This window comes from Salmo salar, chromosome ssa19 (assembly GCF_905237065.1).
Source record: "Salmo salar chromosome ssa19, Ssal_v3.1, whole genome shotgun sequence".
Classification (NCBI taxonomy): domain Eukaryota; kingdom Metazoa; phylum Chordata; class Actinopteri; order Salmoniformes; family Salmonidae; genus Salmo; species Salmo salar.
The window spans coordinates 9,207,199-9,231,633 of NC_059460.1; the positions used below are offsets into that span (position 1 = coordinate 9,207,199).

The following is a 24,435-nucleotide window of genomic DNA, read 5'->3' on the forward strand; positions in this document are numbered from 1 at the left end:
TGCTTGGGTTATTGTCCATATGGAAGACCCATTTGCGACCAAGCTTTAACTTCCTGAACGATGTCTTGAGATGTTGCTTCAATATATCCACATCATTTTCCTGCCTCATGATGCCATCTATTTTGTGAAGTGCTCCAGTCCCTCCTGCAGCAAAGCAGCCCCATAACATGATGCTGCCTCCAAACATAACAATGGTCATTATGGCCAAACAGTTCTATTTTTGTTTCATCAGACCAGAGGACATTTCTCCAAAAAGTACGCTCTTTGTCCCCATGTGCAGTTGCAAACCGTAGTCTGGCTTTTTTATGGCGGTTTTTGAGCAGTGGCTTCTTCCTTGCTGAGCGGCCTTTCAGGTTATGTCAATATTGGACTCATTTTACTGTGGATATAGATACTTTTGTACCCGTTTCCTCCAGCATCTTCACAAGGTCCTTTGCTGTTATTCTGGGATTTATTTGCACTTTTCGCACCAAAGTACATTCATCTCTAGGAGATAGAATGCGTCTCCTTCCTGAGCGGTATGACGGCTGCGTGGTCCCTTGGTGTTTATGCTTGCGTACTATTGTTTGTACAGATGAACGTGGTACCTTCAGGCATTTGGAAATTGCTCCCAAGGATGAACCAGACTTGTGGTCTACCATTTTTTTTCTGAGGTCTAGGCTGATTTATTTTCATTTTCCCATGATGTCAAGCAAAGAGGCACTGAGTTTGAAGGTAGGCCTTGAAATACATCCACAGGTACACCTCCAATTGACTCAAATGATGTCAATTAGCCTATCAGAAGCTTCTAAAGCCATTAGATTATTTTCTGGAATTTTCCAAGCTATTTAAAGGCACAGTCAACTTAGTGTATGTAAACTTCTGACCCACTGGAATTGTGATACAGTGAATATAACTGAAATAATCTGTCTGTAAACAATTGTTGTAACAATTACTTGTGTCATGCACAAATTAGATGTCCTAACCGACTTGCCCAAACTATAGTTTGTTAACAAGACATTTGTGGAGTGGTTGAAAAACATGTTTTAATGACTCCAACCTAGGTGTATGTAAACTTCCGACTTCAACTGTACTCCTTTTTTTCTAGCTTTCAAATAGGCATATTCTTATTTTCTGTGGGTCCTTAGTGTAGAAGAGAAAGTAGCGCACTGTTTTCTGTAAATATATAGTACCAGTCAAAAGTTTGGACACACCTACTCATTCAAGGGTTTTTCTTTATTTTTACAATAGTAAAGACATCAAAACTATGAAATAACACATATGGAATCATGTAGTAGCGAAAAAAAAGTGTTAAACAAATCAAAATATATTATGTCGTTTTTCACTCTCAAAATTACAACTGTTCATAGAAACAACAGAATTGGATGTTCTGAGTCCATGCCAATGCTTAAATAACAACAGAATACGCTTTTTTTTTAGGTCTGGAAGAAAACTAATACATTTAGATTTGAGTGTAATTCCCCTTTAATTGTGCATCTGGCCCTTTAATTGCACATCTAGCTAGTGAGGAATATGCCATCTAATGTGCTGGTCTAGTGATGGTTCTGTACTGCTGCTGCTCATTTCATGGTAAACAGCCCAACACTCATAACCGCTAAGGTTACCTGCAGCCCTAATGAACAGCAATGTATATTGAAACTTATTTCGAGCAATTTTTACAAACTAATAGGCCTAGGCCTATTGGAGGAGAGAAGCATCAATCCATCCTCTTGCTTGCTGAATGGCTATAAAAAAGGCTACAGCGTTGGCAATGAACTAGAGAGGACGTTTGAATGGCGAGAGTGACGTGTAGCTCTGGTGTGAGCACATTGGCTAAATTGATACATTGCTGCACTGATGCATTGCAAATGTAAAAAACAGGCGGAGAGAAATGTATTCATTAATTCACACAACAAACCCACAGACCTGTCAGTGGCAGTGTGCGGCCTGCCACTGGCAATGTCCCATATAACAACTTCTATTGGTCAACAGCTTATTTTCACATGCAGAAATATGCAAAAATCAAACCTGTTCCTGAATAAATAACTGACGGATTGCGGCAGGACAATATTTAGCAATTGGTTTAAACGGCGTCATAAACAAGACGTGCTCGTACTTATTTTTTTCTTCCAAATTATTTGGATGAAAATAACAGACTTTGTGAGAACGGGCCTTAAATGATCATGCTCTTTATGTTGTCGTTGATTAGCCCTTGAATATCTCTAGCATTCTGCCATGATTAGATTCCAACAATGGGGCTGTGTAAAACTACATTCACATATGAAATCTATAGGGAGGCAAGCCCACGGCCACTCACAAGCCAGCTGAAGGCAAAAGCATGCAAAAGCAAAGCAGGGATGGAGGGAGGGCAACGTAGGCCTAACACAAAGGAAGAAAATAGACATGAGGCTTACATGAATGATTTGATCAGAGGTGCGTAGCTTGGCCTCTATGGTGCAGACTCTGTTGTTGGCTTCTGTTTCCAGGTCCTCCACTGTCTGGACCAGCACTTGGTTCTGGTCACCCAAGTCGTTCACATAGGACTGGAGGATACGGACCTTCATCTACAAACACAACAACAACAGAATAACAGATGTGATAACTATATGTGATGCTGTGTGTCTCTGTGAACAACAGATAAGTAGCCTAGACACGATGTTGTGTGTCTTTGTAAAGCACAGATAAGTAGCAGACATGTTGCATTGCATGTGTTTATGAATGGTTTTAAATTGCACTCCCAATATAGCAACATACTGTTCATACATGAATGATGTTTCATCATAAAAGGCATTTTCAACAACAGAACATACACAAAAGTTGAAGACAAGAAGACCTCTTGACGTAAACAACTGCTTTTGTGTGTTATGTTGGTAGTAATGTATTTTCTAAAGGTGCACAGTAGCTTTGAATTGACAGACAATCTAGACTCTAGAGAGATGCTGGTGTACTTACTACTGTTTATATGTAGGCCAGGCCTGGGTCTAGGTCTCAGCCTCACGTCATTCTCTCAATCTAATTCTTCTCAAGTATCTTACAATGTTGTTATAAATAGACTACGTTATAAATATGTTATGCCTGTGTAGCGGACGTGAGATGGCCTCATGGTTTTGTGATGAGGTTTCCCTGCCTGCGACATCAAAATCAGTGTCACCACGCTCACATGATGCATAGGCTTTAGCTCAGCAGCTAACACAGTCTTGCAGCACGTAGATGACCCAGGTTGAAATCTAGTCAGTCACATATACGGCCTAGGCTTACATTTGGAGAGCAGGAGGTTGAAGAGTGACTGTCCACGTCATCCTTGGGTTATGGCTAACCTTGTTAGATATCTCCAGTACTGGACCAATTGACCAAAGTCCATCTTTGAAACCTTGTTACATTTCCTTTGATGTACAGCCCCCTGACTTACAGGCTGTGTCTAAATGATCTCACATGACAAGCCCTGATGATTAGAATGCTTTTAAACAAGGCTGCCGGTCCACGTCTCTGTTTCAGCTGCTCAGATGGACGACTAATGTAATTTACCACCTGTTACAAGTGCTGTGGCTTCATAAAACCAGCTCTGTGCTTCCCTCTGTTATTTGTCTAGCAATAATCATCATGATTGTGCTCACTGACTGTAGATATTGTTTTGTTCTTTTTTATTTGTCACAATTGGTTACAGAGAAGGAGTAGGCATATGCAGAGGACAGAGAGCTAACGTTAATACAGTAACTTGAGTGGCCTTGTCCAAGTGGCTACCTGGCTTTGTTGCCAGCTTGCTCGAATGTTATGTGAATTGATATAACACCATATATTGTAGCAGTTGAGAGTGGGTCACACAGTCTTAAACTGGCAGCAACCATGCCTGAGGGTGGGGTTACGGTTTAGGTTATTTATGGAATTAGGTTAAGGTGAGAAAATTGTTAGGGTTAGCTAAAATGCAAGAAATTTTTTACGTCAATTTGACATAAACGGTATCCCATTTAGCTATGACCATAATGAAGACATGATGATAGAAAATGACCTGCTGTGGAATTAAGTGACACTTCACCAGGTTCACCTACCTGTAAAATGTCCTCATGTGTGCCCCCTCTTGTGTCAAACTCTAGGCGTCTCAACCTCTCCTCATACAGCCCCTTAAACTCATCCAGGAGGTGTTTCATGTTCTTGGTAACAGGACAGTGAATGATCCCACCACCATGATCAGCATCAACTCTTGACGTCGAGTTGTTCTGCTGTGGCTTGTCACTTTTGTGACCAGACCCCTGTGATTTTTCCCCGGACAGAGTGGACTTTTTGCTCTTATAATCCATTTTGCTAGTTCGTCCCACTAAAAACTGAACTGTCTTTTTGGTTAACTTGCTAAAACATTACTCAAATGACCTCACAGGTATTCGTTATCTAACGTTAGCTTGCTAGCTATCATGCTTTGTTTATCATCAGTCAGAGTTGCTCTCTTCTTGTTTCGGTCTGTTGTCTCGATAACTATGCTGTATAATGACAAACAAAACACTACTGTCAACACTGGCTTATAGACATGGTTTTTCAAAAAATATTATACTTTCCATGTGTATCGTTAAAAAGTAAAAGTGATTGGAGAAAAGTTGGTTGTTAGGTCGGTAACTACAACCATCAGTTTCCAGTTTTGACGTGTGCGAGAAGAGCTTGCAATAGCTAGTAGACCGCCCTTTGAAGGGATACGATTGGCTCAAGCAGCTTTCCGTCTGCAAATGTGCAGTGTTGATTGATCGAGATACTATAACGTCATCGTCGATTGAGCTAAGTTGAGGTATCTTCCCTCATGGACTTCATGCGGTTGTTACCCGCCGTGATTTTAATATTTACCTCGCTGTTGCGTTACACGTTTGTTCAATTTCAATTAAAGGGGCTTTATTGGCTAGTGAAACATCAAATGTCATAGTATGTCTATATACAGTGTTATATAGTGTGCAAATAGTACAAAAGGGTTCAAATATAAACATACATTTCGGTTGTATTTACAAATGGGATTTGTTCTTCACTGGTTCCCTTTCCTTGTGGCAACAGGACACACAAATATTGCTGCAGTGATTGCACACTGTTATTTCACCCAATAGATATGACGGTGTGCACCCTCAGAAATCAGCGACCTAACGCAATTGGCTAAACTTGCTTGCTGCTGGGCACTCATTTGTCGATTGGCCCGTTCGCTTTTAGAGGAGTGGTTAGCGTTGACAACCCGGAAATGAAGAGTGCTTTCACGTCTAGGTGACAAACGGTCGATTTCAAGCAAAACAATGGGTAAATATCGGTCCCCTTTTTGTCATATGAAATACAATGCATTGCCAAGTTATATTAGCTGCATATTCCAATTACATTTAAACGGCAATCGATATATTTGCGCCAGACATATTGCAAACAGTGGCCAATGCATATGCTACTTCGTTGGAACGTATACTCACATGTATACTCATGTGCTTTGATTTGCATTATGTACAGTTCAGTATCGATGAACTGTGTCGCTTATCAAAATGACAATATGACGGTCCATCTGGGGTGTATTCACTAGGAACGAAACGGGGGACCTACCTGAATCTGTCCAATATAAACTATTGTTTTCGTTGCAAAACGCTACTCTTTGGACTAACGATTACATCCCTGGTGTGTATAAATTAGGTCTTGCAATGGGAACCATTTAAGAACCAAACGGAAGCAAATATGGGAAAAGGGAGGGACCTACCTAAATTAGTCCAATAGAAACTCTCGTTTCGATGCAAACCATCTCTCTTTTGGCGTAAACGGTTTCTGTTGCAAAACGTTTTGCAACGGAGGAAAGGTTCTGCAACAATCGACGTAATTAATACAAACGTGTGTTACGTTTGTTTGCTAGAAATTCCAATGACGTGTTTCACCTTGACAGCAAGCTGCAGTTGTATCATGACAAGGGCTGGGAATTGCTAGGGACATCAAGATCCAGATATTATCAAGATACTTAGGTGTCGATAGGATATGTATTGTGATTGGATTTTCAAAGCATATTGTTCACCATATGCCTGCTGCAGAGGGACAAGAGAGAGCCATGAGAAAACGAGTTTTGATCAGTTGTGGAAATAAAAGTGCTGAAAACAAATTGGCTCCCTATTTACATTTACATTTAAGTCATTTAGCAGACGCTCTTATCCAGAGCGACTTACAAATTGGTGCATTCACCTTATAATATCCAGTGGAACAACCACTTTACAATAGTGCATCTAAATCTTTTAAGGGGGGGTTAGAAGGATTACTTTATCCTATCCCAGGTATTCCTTAAAGAGGTGGGGTTTCAGGTGTCTCCGGAAGGTGGTGATTGACTCCGCTGTCCTGGCGTCGTGAGGGAGCTTGTTCCACCATTGGGGTGGCAGAGCAGCGAACAGTTTTGACTGGGCTGAGCGGGAACTGTGCTTCCTCAGAGGTAGGGAGGCGAGTAGGCCAGAGGTGGATGAACGCAGTGCCCTTGTTTGGGTGTAGGGCCTGATCAGAGCCTGAAGGTACGGAGGTGCCGTTCCCCTCACAGCTCCATAGGCAAGCACCATGGTCTTGTAGCGGATGCGAGCTTCGACTGGAAGCCAGTGGAGAGAGCGGAGGAGCGGGGTGACGTGAGAGAACTTGGGAAGGTTGAACACCAGACGGGCTGCGGCGTTCTGGATGAGTTGTAGGGGTTTAATGGCACAGGCAGGGAGCCCAGCCAACAACGAGTTGCAGTAATCCAGACGGGAGATGACAAGTGCCTGGATTAGGACCTGCGCCGCTTCCTGTGTGAGGCAGGGTCGTATTCTGCGAATGTTGTAGAGCATGAACCTACAGGATCGGGTCACCGCCTTGATGTTAGTGGAGAACGACAGGGTGTTGTCCAGGGTCACGCCGAGGCTCTTAGCACTCTGGGAGGAGGACACAAGGGAGTTGTCAACCGTGATGGCGAGATCATGGAACGGGCAGTCCTTCCCCGGGAGGAAGAGCAGCTCCGTCTTGCCGAGGTTCAGCTTGAGGTGGTGATCCGTCATCCACACTGATATGTCTGCCAGACATGCAGAGATGCGATTCGCCACCTGGTTGTCAGAAGGGGGAAAGGAGAAGATTAATTGTGTGTCATCTGCATAGCAATGATATGAGAGACCATGTGAGGATATGACAGAGCCAAGTGACTTGGTGTATAGCGAGAATAGGAGAGGGCCTAGAACAGAGCCCTGGGGGACACCAGTGGTGAGAGCACGTGGTGCGGAGACAGATTCTCGCCATGCCACCTGGTAGGAGCGACCTGTCAGGTAGGACGCAATCCAAGCGTGGGCCGCGCCGGAGATGCCCAGCTCGGAGAGGGTGGAGAGGAGGATCTGATGGTTCACAAAAGAAGATGGAGAACACGCTATGAAGGAAAAATACTGGAGTTTTGGTGCAGGTATAGCCAACTAGCGGCAAAATAATATTACGATATTGTCAAAAAGATATCATACGATATATCGTCAAAAATAACAATATGTAACTGTATCAATTTTTCCCCATCACTAATCGTGACCTTAATACCTATTACTTGAATATCATAAGAACACCACTTGAATATCAGGATTAATCCAACCACCGACTGTAATTTATTTACAAAAAATTATATATATACAGTACCAGTCGAAGGTTTGGACACACCTACTCATTCCAGGGTTTTTCTTTATTTCTACTATTTTCTACATTGCAGAATAATAGTGACAACATCAAAACTATGAAATAACATGGAATCATGTAGTAAGCAAAAAAAGTGTTATTTTATATTCGAGATTCTTCATGAGGTGGCCACCCTTTGCCTTGATGACATCTTTGCACATGCTTGGCATTCTCTCAACCAGCTTCATGAGATAGTCACCTGGAATGCATTTCAATTAACAGGTGTGCCTATTAATTGTCAGTATTATGGCAAGCTTGAAAATAAAGGAGAGCCATACACTCTAAGAGCTCAGATGCAAAAAGTTTATGTCCAAAGTTTCAACAGGCAAGCTGTCTTCATCAGGGTATAATCACAAACACTGCAGGGTGACTCGTTTATATAGTGTCAAGACACACACGTACAAAAAACAAATGGATAGCATACGATCATAGATTCAATTTATACTACAGTATTATGGCAAGAACAGCTCAAATAAGCAAAAAAAAAAAAACGACAGTCCATCATAAGTTTAAGACATGAAAGTCAATCAATCTGGAAAATTTCAAGAACTTAGAACGTTTCTTCAAGTGCACTTGCAAAAACCATCAAGCGCTATGATGAAACTGGCTCACATGAGGACCGCCACAGGAAAGGAAGACCCAAAGTTACCTCTGCTGCAGAGGATAAGTTCATTAGAGTTACCAGCCTCAGAAATTGCAGCCCAAATAAATGCTTCACAGAGTTCAAGTAACAGACACATCTCAACTTCAACTGTTCAGAGGAGACTGTGTGAATCAGGCCTTCATGGTCGAATTGCTGCAAAGAAACCACTACTAAAGGACACCAATAATAAGAGACTTGCTTGGGCAAAGAAACACGAGCAATGGACATTAGACCGGTTGGAATCTGTCCTCTGGTCTGATGAGTCCAAATTTGTGATTTTTGGTTCCAACCGCCTTGTCTTTGTGAGATGCAAAGTAGGTGAACCGATGATCTCCGCATGTGTGGTTCCCACCGGGAAGCATGGAGGAGGATGTGTGATGGTGTGAGGGTGCTTTGCAAGTGACACTGTGAGTGATTTATTTAGAATTCAAGGCACACTTAACCAGCATGGATACCACAGCATTTTGCAGCGATATGCCATCCCATCTGGTTTGCGCTTAGTGGGACTATCATTTGTTTTTCAGTAGGACATTGACCCAAAACACACCTCCAGGCTGTGTAAGGGCATTTTGACCAAGAAGGAGAGTGATGGATTGCTGCATCAGATGACCTGGCCTCCACAATCACCTGACCTCAACCCAATTGTGATGGTTTGGGATGAGTTGGACCGCAGTGTGAAGGAAAAGCAGCCAACAAGTGCTCAGCATATGTGGGAACTCCTTCAAGACTGTTGAAAATCATTCCAGGTGAAGCTGGTTGAGAGAATGCCAAGAGTGTGCAAAGCTGTCATCAAGGCAAAGGGTGGCTACTTTGAAGAATTTGAAATATAACATATTTTTGGTTACTACATGATTCCATGTGTTATTTGATAGTTTTGTTATCATCACTATTATTCTACAATGTAGAAAATAGTAAAAATTAAGATAAACCCTTGAATGAGTAGGTGTGTCCAAACTTTTGACTGGTACTGTATATATAGTGAATACTGTATATAGGCTATATTATAACAGGAATTATCCCCATAGGTATTAATTAGTGTACTATACATTTGATTATTGCAGTAGGCTATACTGCCATTTCAGCCTTAAGCTTAACTCACTCCAGGCCAGTCTAAAAGCAGAGAGAGAGAAAGAGATGTCATTATTTCTGTACAGTAGGTGATTTTATTGATTTTCAAGAGGCCACTCACTCCATCCCTCTCCCTTCAATCATCGTCCTCTATTCTATTCGTTTTTTTTTTCATTCTATCTCTCTTTTACAATTACTCTGTAGCTGGCCATTTTGCCTCGTGCCAACCTAATCCTCTGACTGATTATCACATAATGCTCTTGCCTTATTATCAAAATGGAGGAGCTTTGCGTTTTTTGTTAAATGGCTGATATGTGTAGACTTTACGAATTAAGAACTAAGAATGAGTGTTGTTATCAAGAGAATCTAGAGCAGATGATTACACTGGATGAGAGAGAGAGAGAGAACACTTAGCATATTGAGTGGGTTTTTAAGGGAATCTGTGAAGTTAAACTGGGGTGTGATCTCAGCTAGAGGTCAAGAGGTCAGCTATAGATTTCTCTAACAGGCATTAACATGGACACAGCTTTGTCTGCTGCACTCATTTGAAAAAGCTCTCTACTCTCCGGCCCTGTCCTCTAAAAGGGTTGTTCAGTAGGAATGTTTGTAATGAATCCACAGTTCAAATGCCGGCAGGGGTAGTCGTCTGACAGACTGTGTTTGAACTTGGTTCGTCTAACCTAAAAGCCTCAACACTCTGTTAGCCTGCTGAGCTAAAGCCTAGGCATTTGCTTGAGGAGCTAACGCAAGCCTTCAGGCCTCAGACGAGTTTAGGCTACTCATCACGCCAGCACGTTTCTGTGAAGTGTTTTTACTGTGATGAGTGACTGCTCCAGACATGAGCACATCTTTTAACAGCATTCTTTGTCCGCTTTAGAGAGAAAAAAAACATTACTTGGGTCTTCACAAGCCAGGGTCTGTCTGGCACTCTAGCACGTTAAACATTCCATTTGCTCAATCGTTTTAATTGCTGTGTACAACTGATAAAACATGAGAACAAAAGTTTGCACATCACCGTTTGTCTTCTGTCATGCATTAGTTGATCAAATATTCTTAATGCTACACATTTTATTTGCATGAGGTTAGGCCACAGCAGTTGCGCATTACTTCATCAGACACAACAAAAAATGTCTCATTCATTAACTGTTCTTGCTTCACCATTCAATGCGCTTCTTTGGCCTCCTAAATGTTTCATGAGTTTTTAAGTTGTTTTCCTGCAAACCCTGCTGTACTTATTACTCATACAAGCTTTGTATCTTCCACCTTTGTACTTACAAAATCAATTAATTCTCCTAAATAATTTACGTTCTGAGCAAACCAGATTAAGCAGAGCACAAATCTTTGTGTCAGGCAGAAGGGATATATTTTTTCAGGCATTAACTAGGCCCCCCTTGCCGCTGGCTCTCTATGGTGTTAGGTAGAGGGTTACAAAATTCATTCAACTTTCAATAAATTCCCTGGTTTTCCCAAAATCCGAGTTAGAGGTTTCCCGGAATCAGGAGGGAATAAGCAGGATATCTGGGATCCTCCAACCAGGATTTCTGGAAAACCAAGAAATGTATTGAAAGTTCCAACCCTAGTCAGTTTGCAACCCTAGTCTTAGGTGAGTAGGGGAGTCCTGATAAAGCATTTGAGTGCAACACACACACACACACACACACACACACACACCAAGAGAGAGAGGGAGCCAGGGTCTAGGACCACTCTCTGCATTTACACGCATCCATTTTTTATGAAACAGACTCATAACAATTAGTCCTCTTACCGCCTGGCTAATCTTAGCATACCTGTAATGGCCATGACATCACTTTTTAAAAGTTCCAAAACTGACATTCTCATTAATTTTCATTGAGAAAACATTAGTAGGCCTAGCACTCTGGCCAGAGAGAGAAGAGCAATAAAGAGAGGAATAAAAGAGGTTTGAGTGCTTAGAATGGAAGGTTACATTCTCCAGACCTTTTACACAAATTCATTTACATGAGAGGAGAAATATAGGGTGAGAGCCAAAGGCATATTCCACACAGTAGGAGAGCCAATTGTAACAGTTTATGTTTTAGTTCAGAGAATGTAGGCTAACAAGCAAAGCTAACTGCCTTGGTATTTGTGTACGAGAGTCTAAGCCAGGAGTTTGATGCATAATAAATTGCTTATATACAAAGCCAGGCATACATATATTAGACATTTTATATCTGAAGGAGGCATGTATATAATTATGCCTCAGTGATCAGAAAAAGATGGGGATAATATCACTATTATGTGTCCTGTCCTTTGGGGATATAGACACCCACCCCGTCCCCTCTCTATCTCTTGTCCTAAAGGTACCATTCCTGGCACTATGTCTAAACCCAAGGTCAAGATAACAGTCTAGCCACCCTCCCAAATTCCCTTGATTCCTTATAGCCTTGCTTCGAGCTGAGCTGCAATGTTCGCTTCAGGAATGTGCTGTCCTGTCCAGTTGTGACAGCCAGACACACTCAAGGTCAGGGTGTTGTCGTTGAGCAGTTTGTGCTTATCTGTTTTCACTCGTTTTTTTTTTCTTCTGTTCTTTTATTTCCTATCCCTTTTTCCATCAGTAGATCGTAGCCGACAGGATGATGCCTAGGGGTGGGGGTGACAGTTGATATGCCGCAATCTTATCTGTCACTCATTCGTCACTTTGCGCCAGTTGTCATAAGCCCTGATTTGAGCAGCAGACTACAGCTTGGATGCCACGGAGCGCTTGTGTTTTTATCCTATTATTTCTCATGGTGCAGTAGTGGTTTTTCCTCTGTATAAACCCTTTGTGCTAGTGTTGTTGTTGTGGCAGTATATCCATATGTTGTGTATTGACATTGTCCTAGTAATGATTCATTTGGCCTCAGACTTCCCTAAATCTCGAAATATCCCCAAAATGCTGTTTGAAGCAATCGTAAATATAGAATTTAAAAATCATTACATTTACCCCATGAAATGTGTAGGCTTCTAGCTTTTTACTTGTTTTGTATTGATTTCAGAACTAGGCCTATAGTAGATAACTTTAGGCAATAACCCACGCTCAGTCAGTCAGTCCTCTCTCACTCTCACTCTACTCACTCACCAGCTCCAGGAGAGGGCATTCTCCCTGTGTTGATCCATTATGAAGTCGATGGCTCCTGTTCAATGCTTGAACATAATCTTTGTGTGTGTGTTTGCTCTTTCGTGCCTCTGTAAGTGTATGTCCTTTATTTACAATAAGCCTAACCACTGCCCATTGATCGGTGACTTCTGACCATTACATAAGAGCCATAGATTTCCAGTTCTGTGGTGAAAGCCCTGTAAATTTCACTACTTCATTTTTATAGGCAGAGAGTATTGACTGAAGTGTGGGGCTGTTATGTATTTGGCATATAGCTGAGAGTCTGAGGGTTGCTGTCAATAGTAATCCTGCTATTGATGTGTGTGTGTGTGTGTGTGTGTGTGTGTCTAGAAGACGTTACAGTGGCCTGACTCTAACATCTCTCTCATCCTCTTACATCATAATTACATTAATATTGACAGGCCCCTGACAATAGCCACAGTACTATTGATAGCCGGCTGTCAATACTGTGTTCCCAAATAAAACATTTTCATTCATAACTTGTCAACTGCTCAATAACAGCGTTGAAGGGAGTACCAAGCCAGGGGATTCTCCCGAGAGGGAGGGAAGGAGGAAGGGATGGAGAGAGGGGGATATTTCTCACACTTGGCACTGTGTGGCTATATGGCGCTGTGGACCGGTGGATTATCTACGTATGCCCCTGCCTGCCTACCTGATTGACACACACATGCAGGCATGCGCATACGCCCACACTGAGGCAGTGCATACAAACGTGAGGCTACTACTTCATTTGTTTCTCAGTAGAGCTTTGAGATAATTCTAATGAAAAGCACTATACAAATTAAATGCATTATTATTTACCAAGGACCAATTATGCTTAACTATGTCACCTAAATGATGTGACATAACAAATTAGGTTATATATATTAGAATCTTTATGTAATTATTTGATATTCACCTACTTATTTTCTTGTAAGTTTTAGGCTACTTTATAAATTTAATTCTAAATTCGTATAATAGACATTGTATGCCGCACTCGTAAATAGTGTCATGAATTAAATTAAACTTGAATGACTTATTACCTTTAAAATGTCACCAATTTCATTCATTTCTAAATGTAACTGGGTGGTACTGTATCATCTGAAGTCTATTGAAACATCATGAATGAAAGATGTTCTTATGGACCAAAATAAACTCTTAGCACCGCAGTGCTGCTATTAGAATGTAACTCAGTCTAAGTGTCACAACTGTCCCCTTTAGTCGAAGCTGCCATATTTCCATTCCAGAGCTGAAATCTCTTAAAGCCACGTAACAAATCCTGTTCACCACAGCACAAAGGTCTCTCTCTCTCTCTTTTTCTCTCCTTCAGCCTTTCATTTCTAAACCATTTCATATGGGTGGGGGGGGTAGTGGGAGATAGAAACATGGACTCACACAGACACTCAGTGAGGAGTCATCCAGACGTCACAGTGGTGGGATCTCATATAGAGTCCACCGGGGAGTGAAGTAGTTCCATATTGGCAGATGGTTACGGTGTAGCCAAGACTGCGCCATTAGGCTAATCCCTGTTGATGTGATTCTTCCGCACACCCCTATCTCGGCTAAGACCGTGTGTGTGTGTGTGTCCATGTGCATCTTAAGACCCCATGTGCCTCCGCATTGCAACGCTCAAAGGCCACATTTAGGATGGGTTTTACATGTGAAAAGTGATTTCAGATCCACTTTAAAAATGCATAATAGGATGGACTTCTCATCTTAAAGGAGAATTTAACTTTTTTACAACCAAATCTACATTTTTAATGTAAATGGCATGTTATAGAAGGGTCTAGACAAAAACAATTTGCAATTTCACTTGTTTTCCTCGTTGTGGCAGTAAAGGGGCTTTGAAAAAACATGAGCAAAGGCTCCAAAAACACCCAAATACGTCCTTTTAGAAACTGAAACGCTGTCAGTATAGTGATGTAGGTCTTTACATGTTGTACACATGAAATTGTCATTCCAAACTTTATCTGCAATGTGCAATGATTTTGTTGCGACTCGAGCTGAGGCATGCAAATTTCCTTAGAAATTTCCTCTGTCCAGTGTCTGTGTTCTTTTGCCCATCTTAATCTTTTCTTTTTATTGGCCAGTCTGAGATATGGCTTTTTCTTTGCAACTCTGCCTAGAAGGCCAGCATCCCGGAGTATCCTCTTCACTGTTAACTTTCAGACTGGTGTTTTGCGGGTACTATTTAATGAAGCTGCCAGTTGAGGACTTGTGAGGCGTCTCTTTCTCAAACTAGACACTCTAATATACTTGTCCTCTTGCTCAGTTGTGCACCGGGGCCTCCCACTCCTATTCTGGTTAGAGACAGGTTGCACTGTTCTGTGAAGGGAGTAGTGCACAGTGTTGTACCAGATCTTCAGTTTCTTGCCAGTTTCTCGCATGGAATAGCCTTAATTTCTCATAACAAGAATAGACTGATGAGTTTCAGAAGAAAGGCCTTTGTTTCTAGCCATTTTGAGCCTGTAATCGAACCCACAAATGCTGATGCTCCAAATACTCAACTAGTCTAAAGAAGGCCAGTTTTATTGCTTCTTTAATCAGAACAACAGTTTTCAGATGGCCTAACATAATTGCAAAAGGATTTTCTAATGATCAATTACCGTAATTTCCGGACTATTGAGCGCACCTGAATATCAGCCACACCCACTGCATTTAAAAAAAAGTATTATTTTGTTCATAAATAAGCCGCACATGTCTATAAGATCTGATCAGGCCCTACACCCAAACAAGGGCACTGCGTTCATCCACCTCTGGACTGCTGGCCCCCCTACCTCTGAGGAAGCACAGTTCCCGCTCAGCCCAGTCAAAACTGTTCGCTGCTCTGGCACCCCAATGGTGGAACAAGCTCCCTCACGACGCCAGGACAGCGGAGTCAATCACCACCTTCCGGAGACACCTGAAACCCCACCTCTTTAAGGAATACCTAGGATAGGATAAAGTAATCCTTCTAACCCCCCCCCCTTAAAAGATTTAGATGCACTATTGTAAAGTGGTTGTTCCACTGGATATCATAAGGTGAATGCACCAATTTGTAAGTCGCTCTGGATAAGAGCGTCTGCTAAATGACTTAAATGTAAATGTATAAGCCGCAGGTGCCTACCAGTACATTGAAACAAATTAACTTTACACAGGCTTTAACGAAACACAGCTTGTAACAAAAATAAATAGGCTTTAACGAAACACGGCTTGTAACAAAAAAATTATAATTAGCAGTAAACAGTAGCCTACCAAGAAAGTAATTGGTCACTATCTTCCTCCTCCTGTGCACTGAAACCACTGAAGTCATCTCCTTCGGTGTCAGAGTTGAATAGCCTCAGAATTGCTTCATCCGATATTGGATCGTTTTCATTGTCGCTCTCGTCACTGTTTGACCTTAACCCGTTCGGCAATTTCATTGGTCTAATGAAAGCTTCATGCCGCCAAAAAACTGAGCACATCACAGAATGTGTTTTTTTGGAGAAAAAAAAATGGAAAGTGGGAAAAATCCATATATTAGCCGCGTCATTGTTTAAGCCGCGAGGTTCAATGCCTGGGAAAAAAGTTGCGGCTTATAGTCCGGAATTTACGGTAGCTTTTTAAAATGATAAACTTGGATCAGCTAACACAATGTACCATTGGAACACAGGAGTGATGGTTGCTGATAATGGGCCCCTACGCCTATGTAGATATTCCCTAAAAAATCTGCCGTTTCCAGCTACAATAGTCATTTACAACATTAACAATGTCTACACTGTATTTCTGATCAATTTGATGTTCTTTTATTGGACAAAAAATTTGCTTTTCTTTCAAAAACAAGGGCATTTCTAAGTGACCCCAAACTTTTGAACTGTAGTGTATGTATCTATGTATGTACAGTTGTCTCCAACCTTTTCTAGCATGAGAGTTACTTAAAAAACAAACAAAATGTTGTGAAGTCAGAAGTTTACATACACCTTAGCCAAATACATTTAAACTCAACTTTTCACAATTCCTGACATTTAATCCCAGTAAAACTTCTCTGTCTTAGGTCAGTTAGGATCCCCACTTTTTTTTTAAGAATGTGAAATGTCAGAATAATAGAGAGTGATTTATTTCAGCTTTTATTTCTTTCATCACATTCCCAGTGGGTCAGAAGTTTACATACACTCAATTAGTATTTGGTAGCATTGACTTTAAATTGTTTAACACGTTTCAGGTAGCCTTCCACAAGCTTCCCACAATAAGCTGGGTGAATTTTGTCCCATTCCTCCTGACAGAGCTGGTGTAACTGAGTCAGGTTTTTAGGTCTCCTTGCTTGCACACGCTTTTTCAGTTCTGCCCACAAATTTTCTATAGGATTGAGGTCAGGGCTTTGTGATGGCCACTCCAATACCTTGACTTTGTTGTCCTTAAGCCATTTTGCCACAATTTGGAAGTATGCTTGGGGTCATTGTCCATTTGAAAGACCCATTTGCGACCAAGCTTTAACTTCCTGACTGATGTCTTGAGATGTTGCTTCAATATATCCACATCATTTTCCTGCCTCATGATGCAATCTATTTTGTGAAGTGCACCAGTCCCTCCTGCAGCAAAGCACCCCCACAACATGATGCTGCCACCCCCGTGCTTCACGGTTGGGATGGTGTTCTTCGGCTTGCAAGCATCCCCCTTTTTCCTCCAAACATAACAATGGTAATTATGGCCATACAGTTCTATTTTTGTTTCATCAGACCAGAGGACATTTCTCCAAAAAGTGTGATCTTTGTCCCCATGTGCAGTTCCAAACCGTAGTCTGGCTTTTTTATGGCGGTTTTGGAGCAGTGGCTTCATCCTTGCTGAGCGCCATTTCAGGTTATGTCGAAATAGGACTCGTTTTACTGTGGATATAGATACTTTTGTACCTGTTTCCTCCAGCATCTTCACAAGGTCCTTTGCTGTTGTTTTGGGATTGATTTGCACTTTTCGCACCAAAGTACGTTTATCTCTAGGAGACAGAACGCGGCTCCTTCCTGAGCAGTATGACGGCTGCGTGGTCCCATGGTGTTTATACTTGCGTACTATTGTTTGTACAGAATAACGTGATACCTTCAGGCGTTTGGAAATTGCTTCCAAGGATGAACCAGACTTGTGGAGGTCTACAATCTTTTTTCTGAGGTCTTGGCTGATTTTTCATTTTCCCATGATGTCAAGCAAAGAGGCACTGAGTTTGAAGGTAGGCCTTGAAATACACCCACAGGTAATCAAATCAAAGTTTATTTGTCACGTGCGCCAAATACAACAGGTGTAGACCTTACAGTGAAATGCTTACTTACAGGCTCTAACCAATAGTGCAAAAAAGGTATTAGGTGAACAATAGGTAAGTAAAGAAATAAAAACAACAGTGAAAAATAACAGTAGCGAGGCTATATACAGTAGCGAGGCTACATACAGACACCGGTTAGTCGGGCTGATTTTGAGGTAGTATGTACATGTAGATATGGTTAAAGTGACTATGCATATATGATAAACAGAGAGTAGCAGTAGCGTAAAAGAGGGGTTGGCGGGTGGTGGGTGGCGGGACACAATTCAGATAGCCCGGTTAGCCAATGTGCGGGAGCACTGGTTGGTCATGCCAATTGAGGTAGTATGTACATGAATGTATACCGTAAATTCCGGACTATAAGCCGCAACTTTTTTCCCAGGCTTTGAACCTCGCGGCTTAAACAATGACGCGGCTAATATATGGATTTTTCCCGCTTTCAATTTTTTTTTTCTCCAAAAAACCACATTCTGTGACGTGCTCAGTTTTTTGGCGGCATGAAGCTTTCATTAGACCAATGAAATTGCCGAACGGGTTAAGGTCAAACAACTTTTTAGTTTACTGTTTAGATTAAATCGAGCGCTCTCAAACTTCCCATCATTGATTACTGTAGTCATTTTGTCACCCTCATCATGGCAAAGACACGGAGAAATGCATATGATGCAGCTTTCAAGTTGAAGGCGATTGATCTGGCTGTTGGAAAAGGAAAGAGAGCTGCTGCACGGGAGCTTGGTCTTAATGAGTCGATGATAAGATGTTGGAAACAGCAGTGTGAAGAATTGACTCAGTGCAAAAAGACAACTAAAGCTTACTGCTAATTTTTTATTTTTTGTTACAAGCCGTGTTTCGTTAAAGCCTATTTATTTTTGTTACAAGCCGTGTTTCGTTAAAGCCTGTGTAAAGTTAATTTGTTTCAATGTACCGGTAGGCACCTGCGGCTTATAGACATGTGTGGCTTATTTAAGTTTAAAATAATACTTTGTTTTAAATTCAGTGGGTGCGGCTTATATTCATGGTTTGCTTAATAGTCCGGAAATTACGGTAGTTAAAGTGACTATGCATATATGATAAACAGAGAGTAGCAGCAGTGTAAAAGAGGGGTTGGGGGGGCACACACAGTACAAATAGTCCGGGTAGCCATTTGATTACCTGTTCAGGAGTCTTATGGCTTGACGGGTAAAAACTGTTGAGAAGCCTTTTTGTCCTAGACCTGGCACTCCAGTACCGCTTGCCATGCGGTAGTAGAGAGAACAGTCTATGACTGGGGTGGCTGGGGTCTTTGACAATTTTTAGGGCCTTCCTCTGACACCGCCTGGTGTAGAGGTCCTCGATGGCAGGCAGCTTAGCCCCAGTGATGTACTGGGCCATACGCACTACCCTCTGTAGTGCCTTGCTGTCGGAGGGCGAGCAATTGCCGTACCAGACAGTGATGCAACCAGTCAGGATGCTCTCGATGTTGCAGCTGTAGAACCTTTTGAGGATCTCAGGACCCATGCCAAATCTTTTTCGTTTCCTGAGGGGGAATAGGCTTTGTCGTGCCATCTTCACGACGGTCTTGGTGTGTTTGGACCATGATAGTTTGGTGGTGGTGTGGACACCAAGGAACTTGAAGCGCTCAACCTGCTCCACTACAGCTCCGTTGATGAGAATGGGGGCGTGCTCGGTCCTCCTTTTCCTATAGGCCACAATCATCTCCTTAGTCTTGGTTATGTTGAGGGATAGGTTGTTATTCTGGCACCACCCGGCCAGGTCTCTGACCTCCTCCCTATAGGTTAACCTCCAATTGACTCAAATTATGTCAATTAGCCTATCAGAAGCTTCTAAAGCCTTGACATCATTTTCTGGAATTTTCCAAGCTGTTTCAAGGCACAGTCAACTTAGTGTATGTAAACTTCTTCTGGAATTGTGATACAGTGAATTATAAGTTCAATAATCTGTAACAATTGTTGGAAAAATGACTTGTGTCATGCACAAAGTAGATGTCCTAACTGACTTGCCAAAACTATAGTTTGTTAACAAGACATTTGTGGAGTGGTTAAAAAACAAGTTTTAATGACTCCAACCTAAGTGTATGTAAACTTCCGACTTCAGCTGTATGTATGTATGTATGTATGTATGTATGTATGTATGTATGTATGTATGTATGTATGTACAGTAAGTATATTTTACTGCTCTAGGGATGTAAGTATTGTTTGGATAACCTTATTTACTATTATGTATTGATTTTTTTTTAAATGTATAGAATTGTTTTTCACTCTTTATGCGATACGCAATGTAGAGAACACCTGAAGAACAATGATCATGTAATTACCATAGTGAATTATTGTAATGTTTGTGTGTGTCAATTAATCCCATAAAGGATGGGTTGCCAATTGGCAATCTGACACGAATATAAAATGTAATGAATTCATATAGAATCTATGCCAAGGTGCAATGAAGCTGTTCTGGCGGCACGTGGTGGCCCAACCCCTTATTAAGACACTTTATGTTGGTGTTTCCTTTATTTTGGCAGTTACCTGTAGCAGCAGGCTACACAGAGAATGGAGTAGCTGGATAGGGGAAATGGCTCAAGTCACACAAAATGGAATATAACATTGCAGATAAAGTTCAAAATTACACAATTTCATGTGTACAACTTCCAAAGACCTACGTCACTACTGACAGCGTTTCGGTTTCTAAAAGGATGTATTTGGGTGTTTTTGGAACCTTTTTTAGAAGCCCTGTACTACACAACGAGGATGAGGAAATGAATTGCTGGTTGCGTTAAGTTTCTCAAAAACAAGTGAAATCTGGACCTTTCTATAACATGCAATTTACAAAACAATTGATTTGGTTGTAAAAAAGCAAACTTCTCCTTTTGAGATGTTGGCAATGCAGACCTTTATCTACTGTACTTCCTCAGACAGATGAAATCGGGAATACCATTTTTATGTCTCTTGTGTGCAGTTTGAAGGAAGTTGCTGGCTAGCGTTAGCGCAAAGACTGGACGTCTATATGACAGCTAGAATGCCAGCTGTTCCTGTAGACTTCGTCATTACACTAAGATTGCACTTTGCATTGGCTCGCGAAACTACCTCTAACTTCCTTCATTCTGGACGCAGAGACATTAAAATTGTGTCCACGAGTTCATCTGACTCAGGGGGAGTACATAAAGGGCTTCATTGCCAAAATGTCAAAGTATCCCTTTACATCTGGTCCCTCTCAAGGTTTCGTCCTTCCAAGACAGTTTATTCTTGCCAAAAGTTTCGTTTGGGATTAGGCCTATGTTACTGTGAAGCACCTTTGATAAATCCTTGCATTGCATACTGTATGTATGTGATGTAGCCTACAAGTACAATTTTTGATTCTCATCTTCCTCTTCTTTTCCAGCTTCTACCGGAGGAGCCCATCCCCCACCAGAGGGAGGTTCAGGTCCAGACCCTCAGACTCCTGTCTTGAGGATCAACCAGCTGGATGCCTTTGAGCTGGACTCTGCTCTGGACCAGCTGGTGTGGAACCAGTTCTCCCAGTGTTTCCAACACTTCCGCCCAGGCCTGCTCACTCCCGTGGAGCCTGAACTCAAGGCCCTGCTCCAGCTCCTTCTCTGGAGGTTCACAGTCTACCCCAACAGTGCTACGGTGGGCCAGTCTATGATGAACCTCCGTTACCACAACACTCTGTCACTATCCCAGCGCTACAGGGCCCTGAGCAGGAGACAGAGGCTGGGCCTGGCCCTGCTGACAGTCGGCCCCCGCTGGCTGACAGAGCGATCCCATAGCTTGCTCCTCTCCCTGGGGTTGGGGCTGGGCGGCAGTCCCCCTGCCGATGGAGGTCTGCGTCTGGGACTGCGTCGAGTTCTTTCTCTGATCACCGGCCTTACCCAGGTAGGGTCATAAAGTAAAGTTCTGAGTTTTGATTGGCTAGCTCAGCGTTTTCCATACTTTGTCCTCGGGACCCCAAGGCATGCACATTTTGGTTTTTGCCCTAGCACTACACAGCTGATTCAAATGATCAAAGCTTTATGATTTGTTGATTATTTGAATCAGCTGTGTAGTGCTAGGGCAAAAACCAAAATGTGCATGCCTTGGGGTCCTGAGGACCGAATTTGGGAAACCCTGGGCTAGCTGTTACTCATGCCGCTAATATCTCCCCAGGTAGCCAACGTGATCAACTTCCTGGTGTTCCTGAGGAAGGGGCGCCACCCGTCTCTGACAGAAAGGATCCTGGGTATCCGTGCGGTGTTCACTAAGCCCCAGGCAGTCCGGGATGCAGCCTTCCAGTACATGAATAGAGAGCTGCTGTGGCACGGCTTCGCTGAGTTCCTCATCTTCCTCCTCCCTCTAGTCAACATGAGGAAGATCAAGACAACCATGTATTCACTGCTCTACCCCCTAGGAGTGGGTAAGGGAGGGGAGGAGGGGGTGAGAGAGGGCTCAGCAGTGTGGAAGGAGTGTGGTCTGTGTGGGGAGTGGCCTACCATGCCTCACATGGTAGGTTGTGGTCATGTGTTCTGTTACTACTGCGTCAAGAGTCACTCCATCGCCGACGCCTACCTGACATGTCCTAAGTGTGGCGTGGAAGTCGGGGAGGCAAAGGCTGTCAAACTGCAGATGGAGATGACTGACGTCCACACTAGATGATACCGTCACATCCAGTCACGGGAACACACAACACGGCTTTACTTGTAAAGTGAGCTTTTGGTAACACTCAAGGTCACAGTGAATGGACTTCAATACACAGTGTCTATAGAAAAATTGACATTTGCACATGCGCACACACACAAACACGGACAGACATTCAGAAATACACACACACAAAAGGTCTCAGAGGGACCCTTTAACTGAGCAAGGTTTCTTTGCTTAAGATACTCTGGGTGACGATGGAAGATGCACTGGAAAGACAAGATGATGATGACTGAGATTCAGTTTGTTGTATGAACAGACAGGGCCTCTCTGCCCATGTATAATGTATGTGAGCACACACACACTGACCATCCTGCTCCTGTTACCCCTCCATTCCTACTGTTAGACTTTGGACAGGCCTGTTTGTTCACACAGCTCTGAGTGACTGTTGGAGAAACACAGAGCATATATTTGATGAAGAAATGTGTTGATTCTGCCCCAAATTGGCCTTGTGCTGCTCTGTTCTGTTCAAATGGGAATATTTGTTCTGATGAAAAATGCAAAAACATGACTGACGGGACTAATAAATAATGGATGATTTTCTGTTGCTCATCACCGCTAACGAAATTTGCATCTGTTTGTATTTGTGCCTAAATTCTGTTCATTAAAATGTAGTCAATTTAATTAATACCCAAATAATGACCCCATTTAATGGGTGTTTCTTGTTTTAAAGTGAAGAGAGAAATTTAGGAAAGTTATAACATACACACTTCTCCCCATCTCTCCTTCTCTTCCCATCTCTCCTCTCCCTCTGCTCTCTCCTTCTCTCCCTCTGATCTCTTTCCATCTTTCCCCATGCTCTCTTCCCATCAGCTCTCTCTCCATCTTGCCTTCTCTCCCTCTGCATCTCTCCTTCTCTCCCTCTGCTCTCCATCTTTCCCTCTGCTCTCTCTCCATCTCTCCTCTCCCTCTGCTCTCTCTCCATCTCTCCTCTGCTCTCTCTCCATCTCTCCCTCTGCTCTCTCTCCATCTCTCCCTCTGCTCTCTCTCCATCTCTCCTCTCCCTCTGATCTCTCTCCATCTCTCCTCTCCCTCTGCTCTCTCTCCATCTCTCCTCTCCCTCTGCTCTCTCTCCATCTCTCCCTCTGCTCTCTCTCCATCTCTCCTTCTCTTCCCATCTCTCCCTCTGCTCTCTCTCCATCTCTCCTTATCCCCTTTCACACTGCCAAAACATGCAAAAGATCAAGGGGCAGCCAGGGGCTCAGATTGGAGACACACTTATACACTCTCTCTCTCTGTCTCTCTCACACACACTCAGTAATCTCGGCGGGCCTCTCCCTATAAGTCAGGCTGTGAACTGTAGTGAACCTCTGGCAGCCTCTTGGTTCCTTGCAGGCGAATCACTGCCTAATCCCTGTAATGACTGCAAAGATGCTTATTTATGCTGGAGTTAACCTCCTCCAATGAGCCCAGCCCCGGGCCAAACGTAGCCCTGCCCAGTGAGGCCTTCTCTGGGCTTGCGGAGAGCAGAGACCCCCTCCTCTGGATGATCACTGGAGCTTAATTGCTGATTGCGGAGGCGATCAATCAGGACTCTAGGTGAGTTGGGGCCTTGTGGAGAGATGGGTTTGGTCAGGCTGGTTCTCTCTCTCACACACAGACACATACACACAGACACATACACTACTGACGGCTTAGTTTCTTTTGAGGCCTGTTTGGTTTGGTCTAGCTTACACAAACTCGCTAATACACATAAATACACTCATCCTGACTGGTTCACTTCTGAAGGGGTTGATGAAATTTGTTTGACACAAAGAAAATATTTGGTGTTTCTTGGCTTGAGGACTTTTGCTCATGAGATCAATACACAGGGATTCTACAGTATTTACTGATGATGTTCATGTTAATTATTAAAATGCCTAACCACCATGCTTTTTATGCTGCCTCTGATTCTGTATGTTGGGGTGTTTATGAGCATGTGCGCACGTGCCTGTGTCTGTTCATGCGTCAAATAGGCCTACCTGTCCTTGGATGATTTTAATGAATTAAAATATACTGTACAGAAATATAAACGTAACATGCAAAGTGTTGGTCCCATGTTTCATGAGCTGAAATAAAAGTTCCCAGAAATTGTGAA

The 24,435-nt window shown here is 42.6% G+C and overlaps 2 protein-coding genes across 8 annotated transcripts in view; one reads left to right on the forward strand and one right to left on the reverse strand.

Annotated features, from left to right (window-relative positions):
* LOC106578416 (trichohyalin) overlaps positions 1 to 5,763 on the reverse strand; it is a 123,671-nt gene extending 117,908 nt beyond the window's left edge. For 6 of the 7 annotated variants that reach the window (XR_006760675.1, XM_045702054.1, XM_045702053.1 and 3 more), the window contains exons 1-2: positions 4,026 to 5,634; positions 2,394 to 2,543 (exon numbers count right to left, since the gene is read on the reverse strand). Coding sequence is in view for 6 of the 7 variants with exons in the window: in XM_045702054.1 (XP_045558010.1) it covers positions 2,394 to 2,543; positions 4,026 to 4,274 (399 nt within the window). In the remaining variant the exon portion in view is untranslated. Of the gene's footprint in view, positions 1 to 2,393; positions 2,544 to 4,025; positions 5,635 to 5,680 lie in introns of those variants that run through there. The other variant, XM_045702055.1, reaches the window with a different exon arrangement.
* Positions 5,154 to 24,435, forward strand: pex2 (peroxisomal biogenesis factor 2). Its single transcript, XM_014157164.2, has 3 exons — positions 5,154 to 5,241; positions 21,067 to 21,560; positions 21,831 to 24,435. Exons 1-3 carry the CDS (start codon positions 5,238 to 5,240, stop codon positions 22,314 to 22,316), a joined length of 984 nt encoding a protein of 327 aa, XP_014012639.1. The 5' UTR covers positions 5,154 to 5,237; the 3' UTR covers positions 22,317 to 24,435.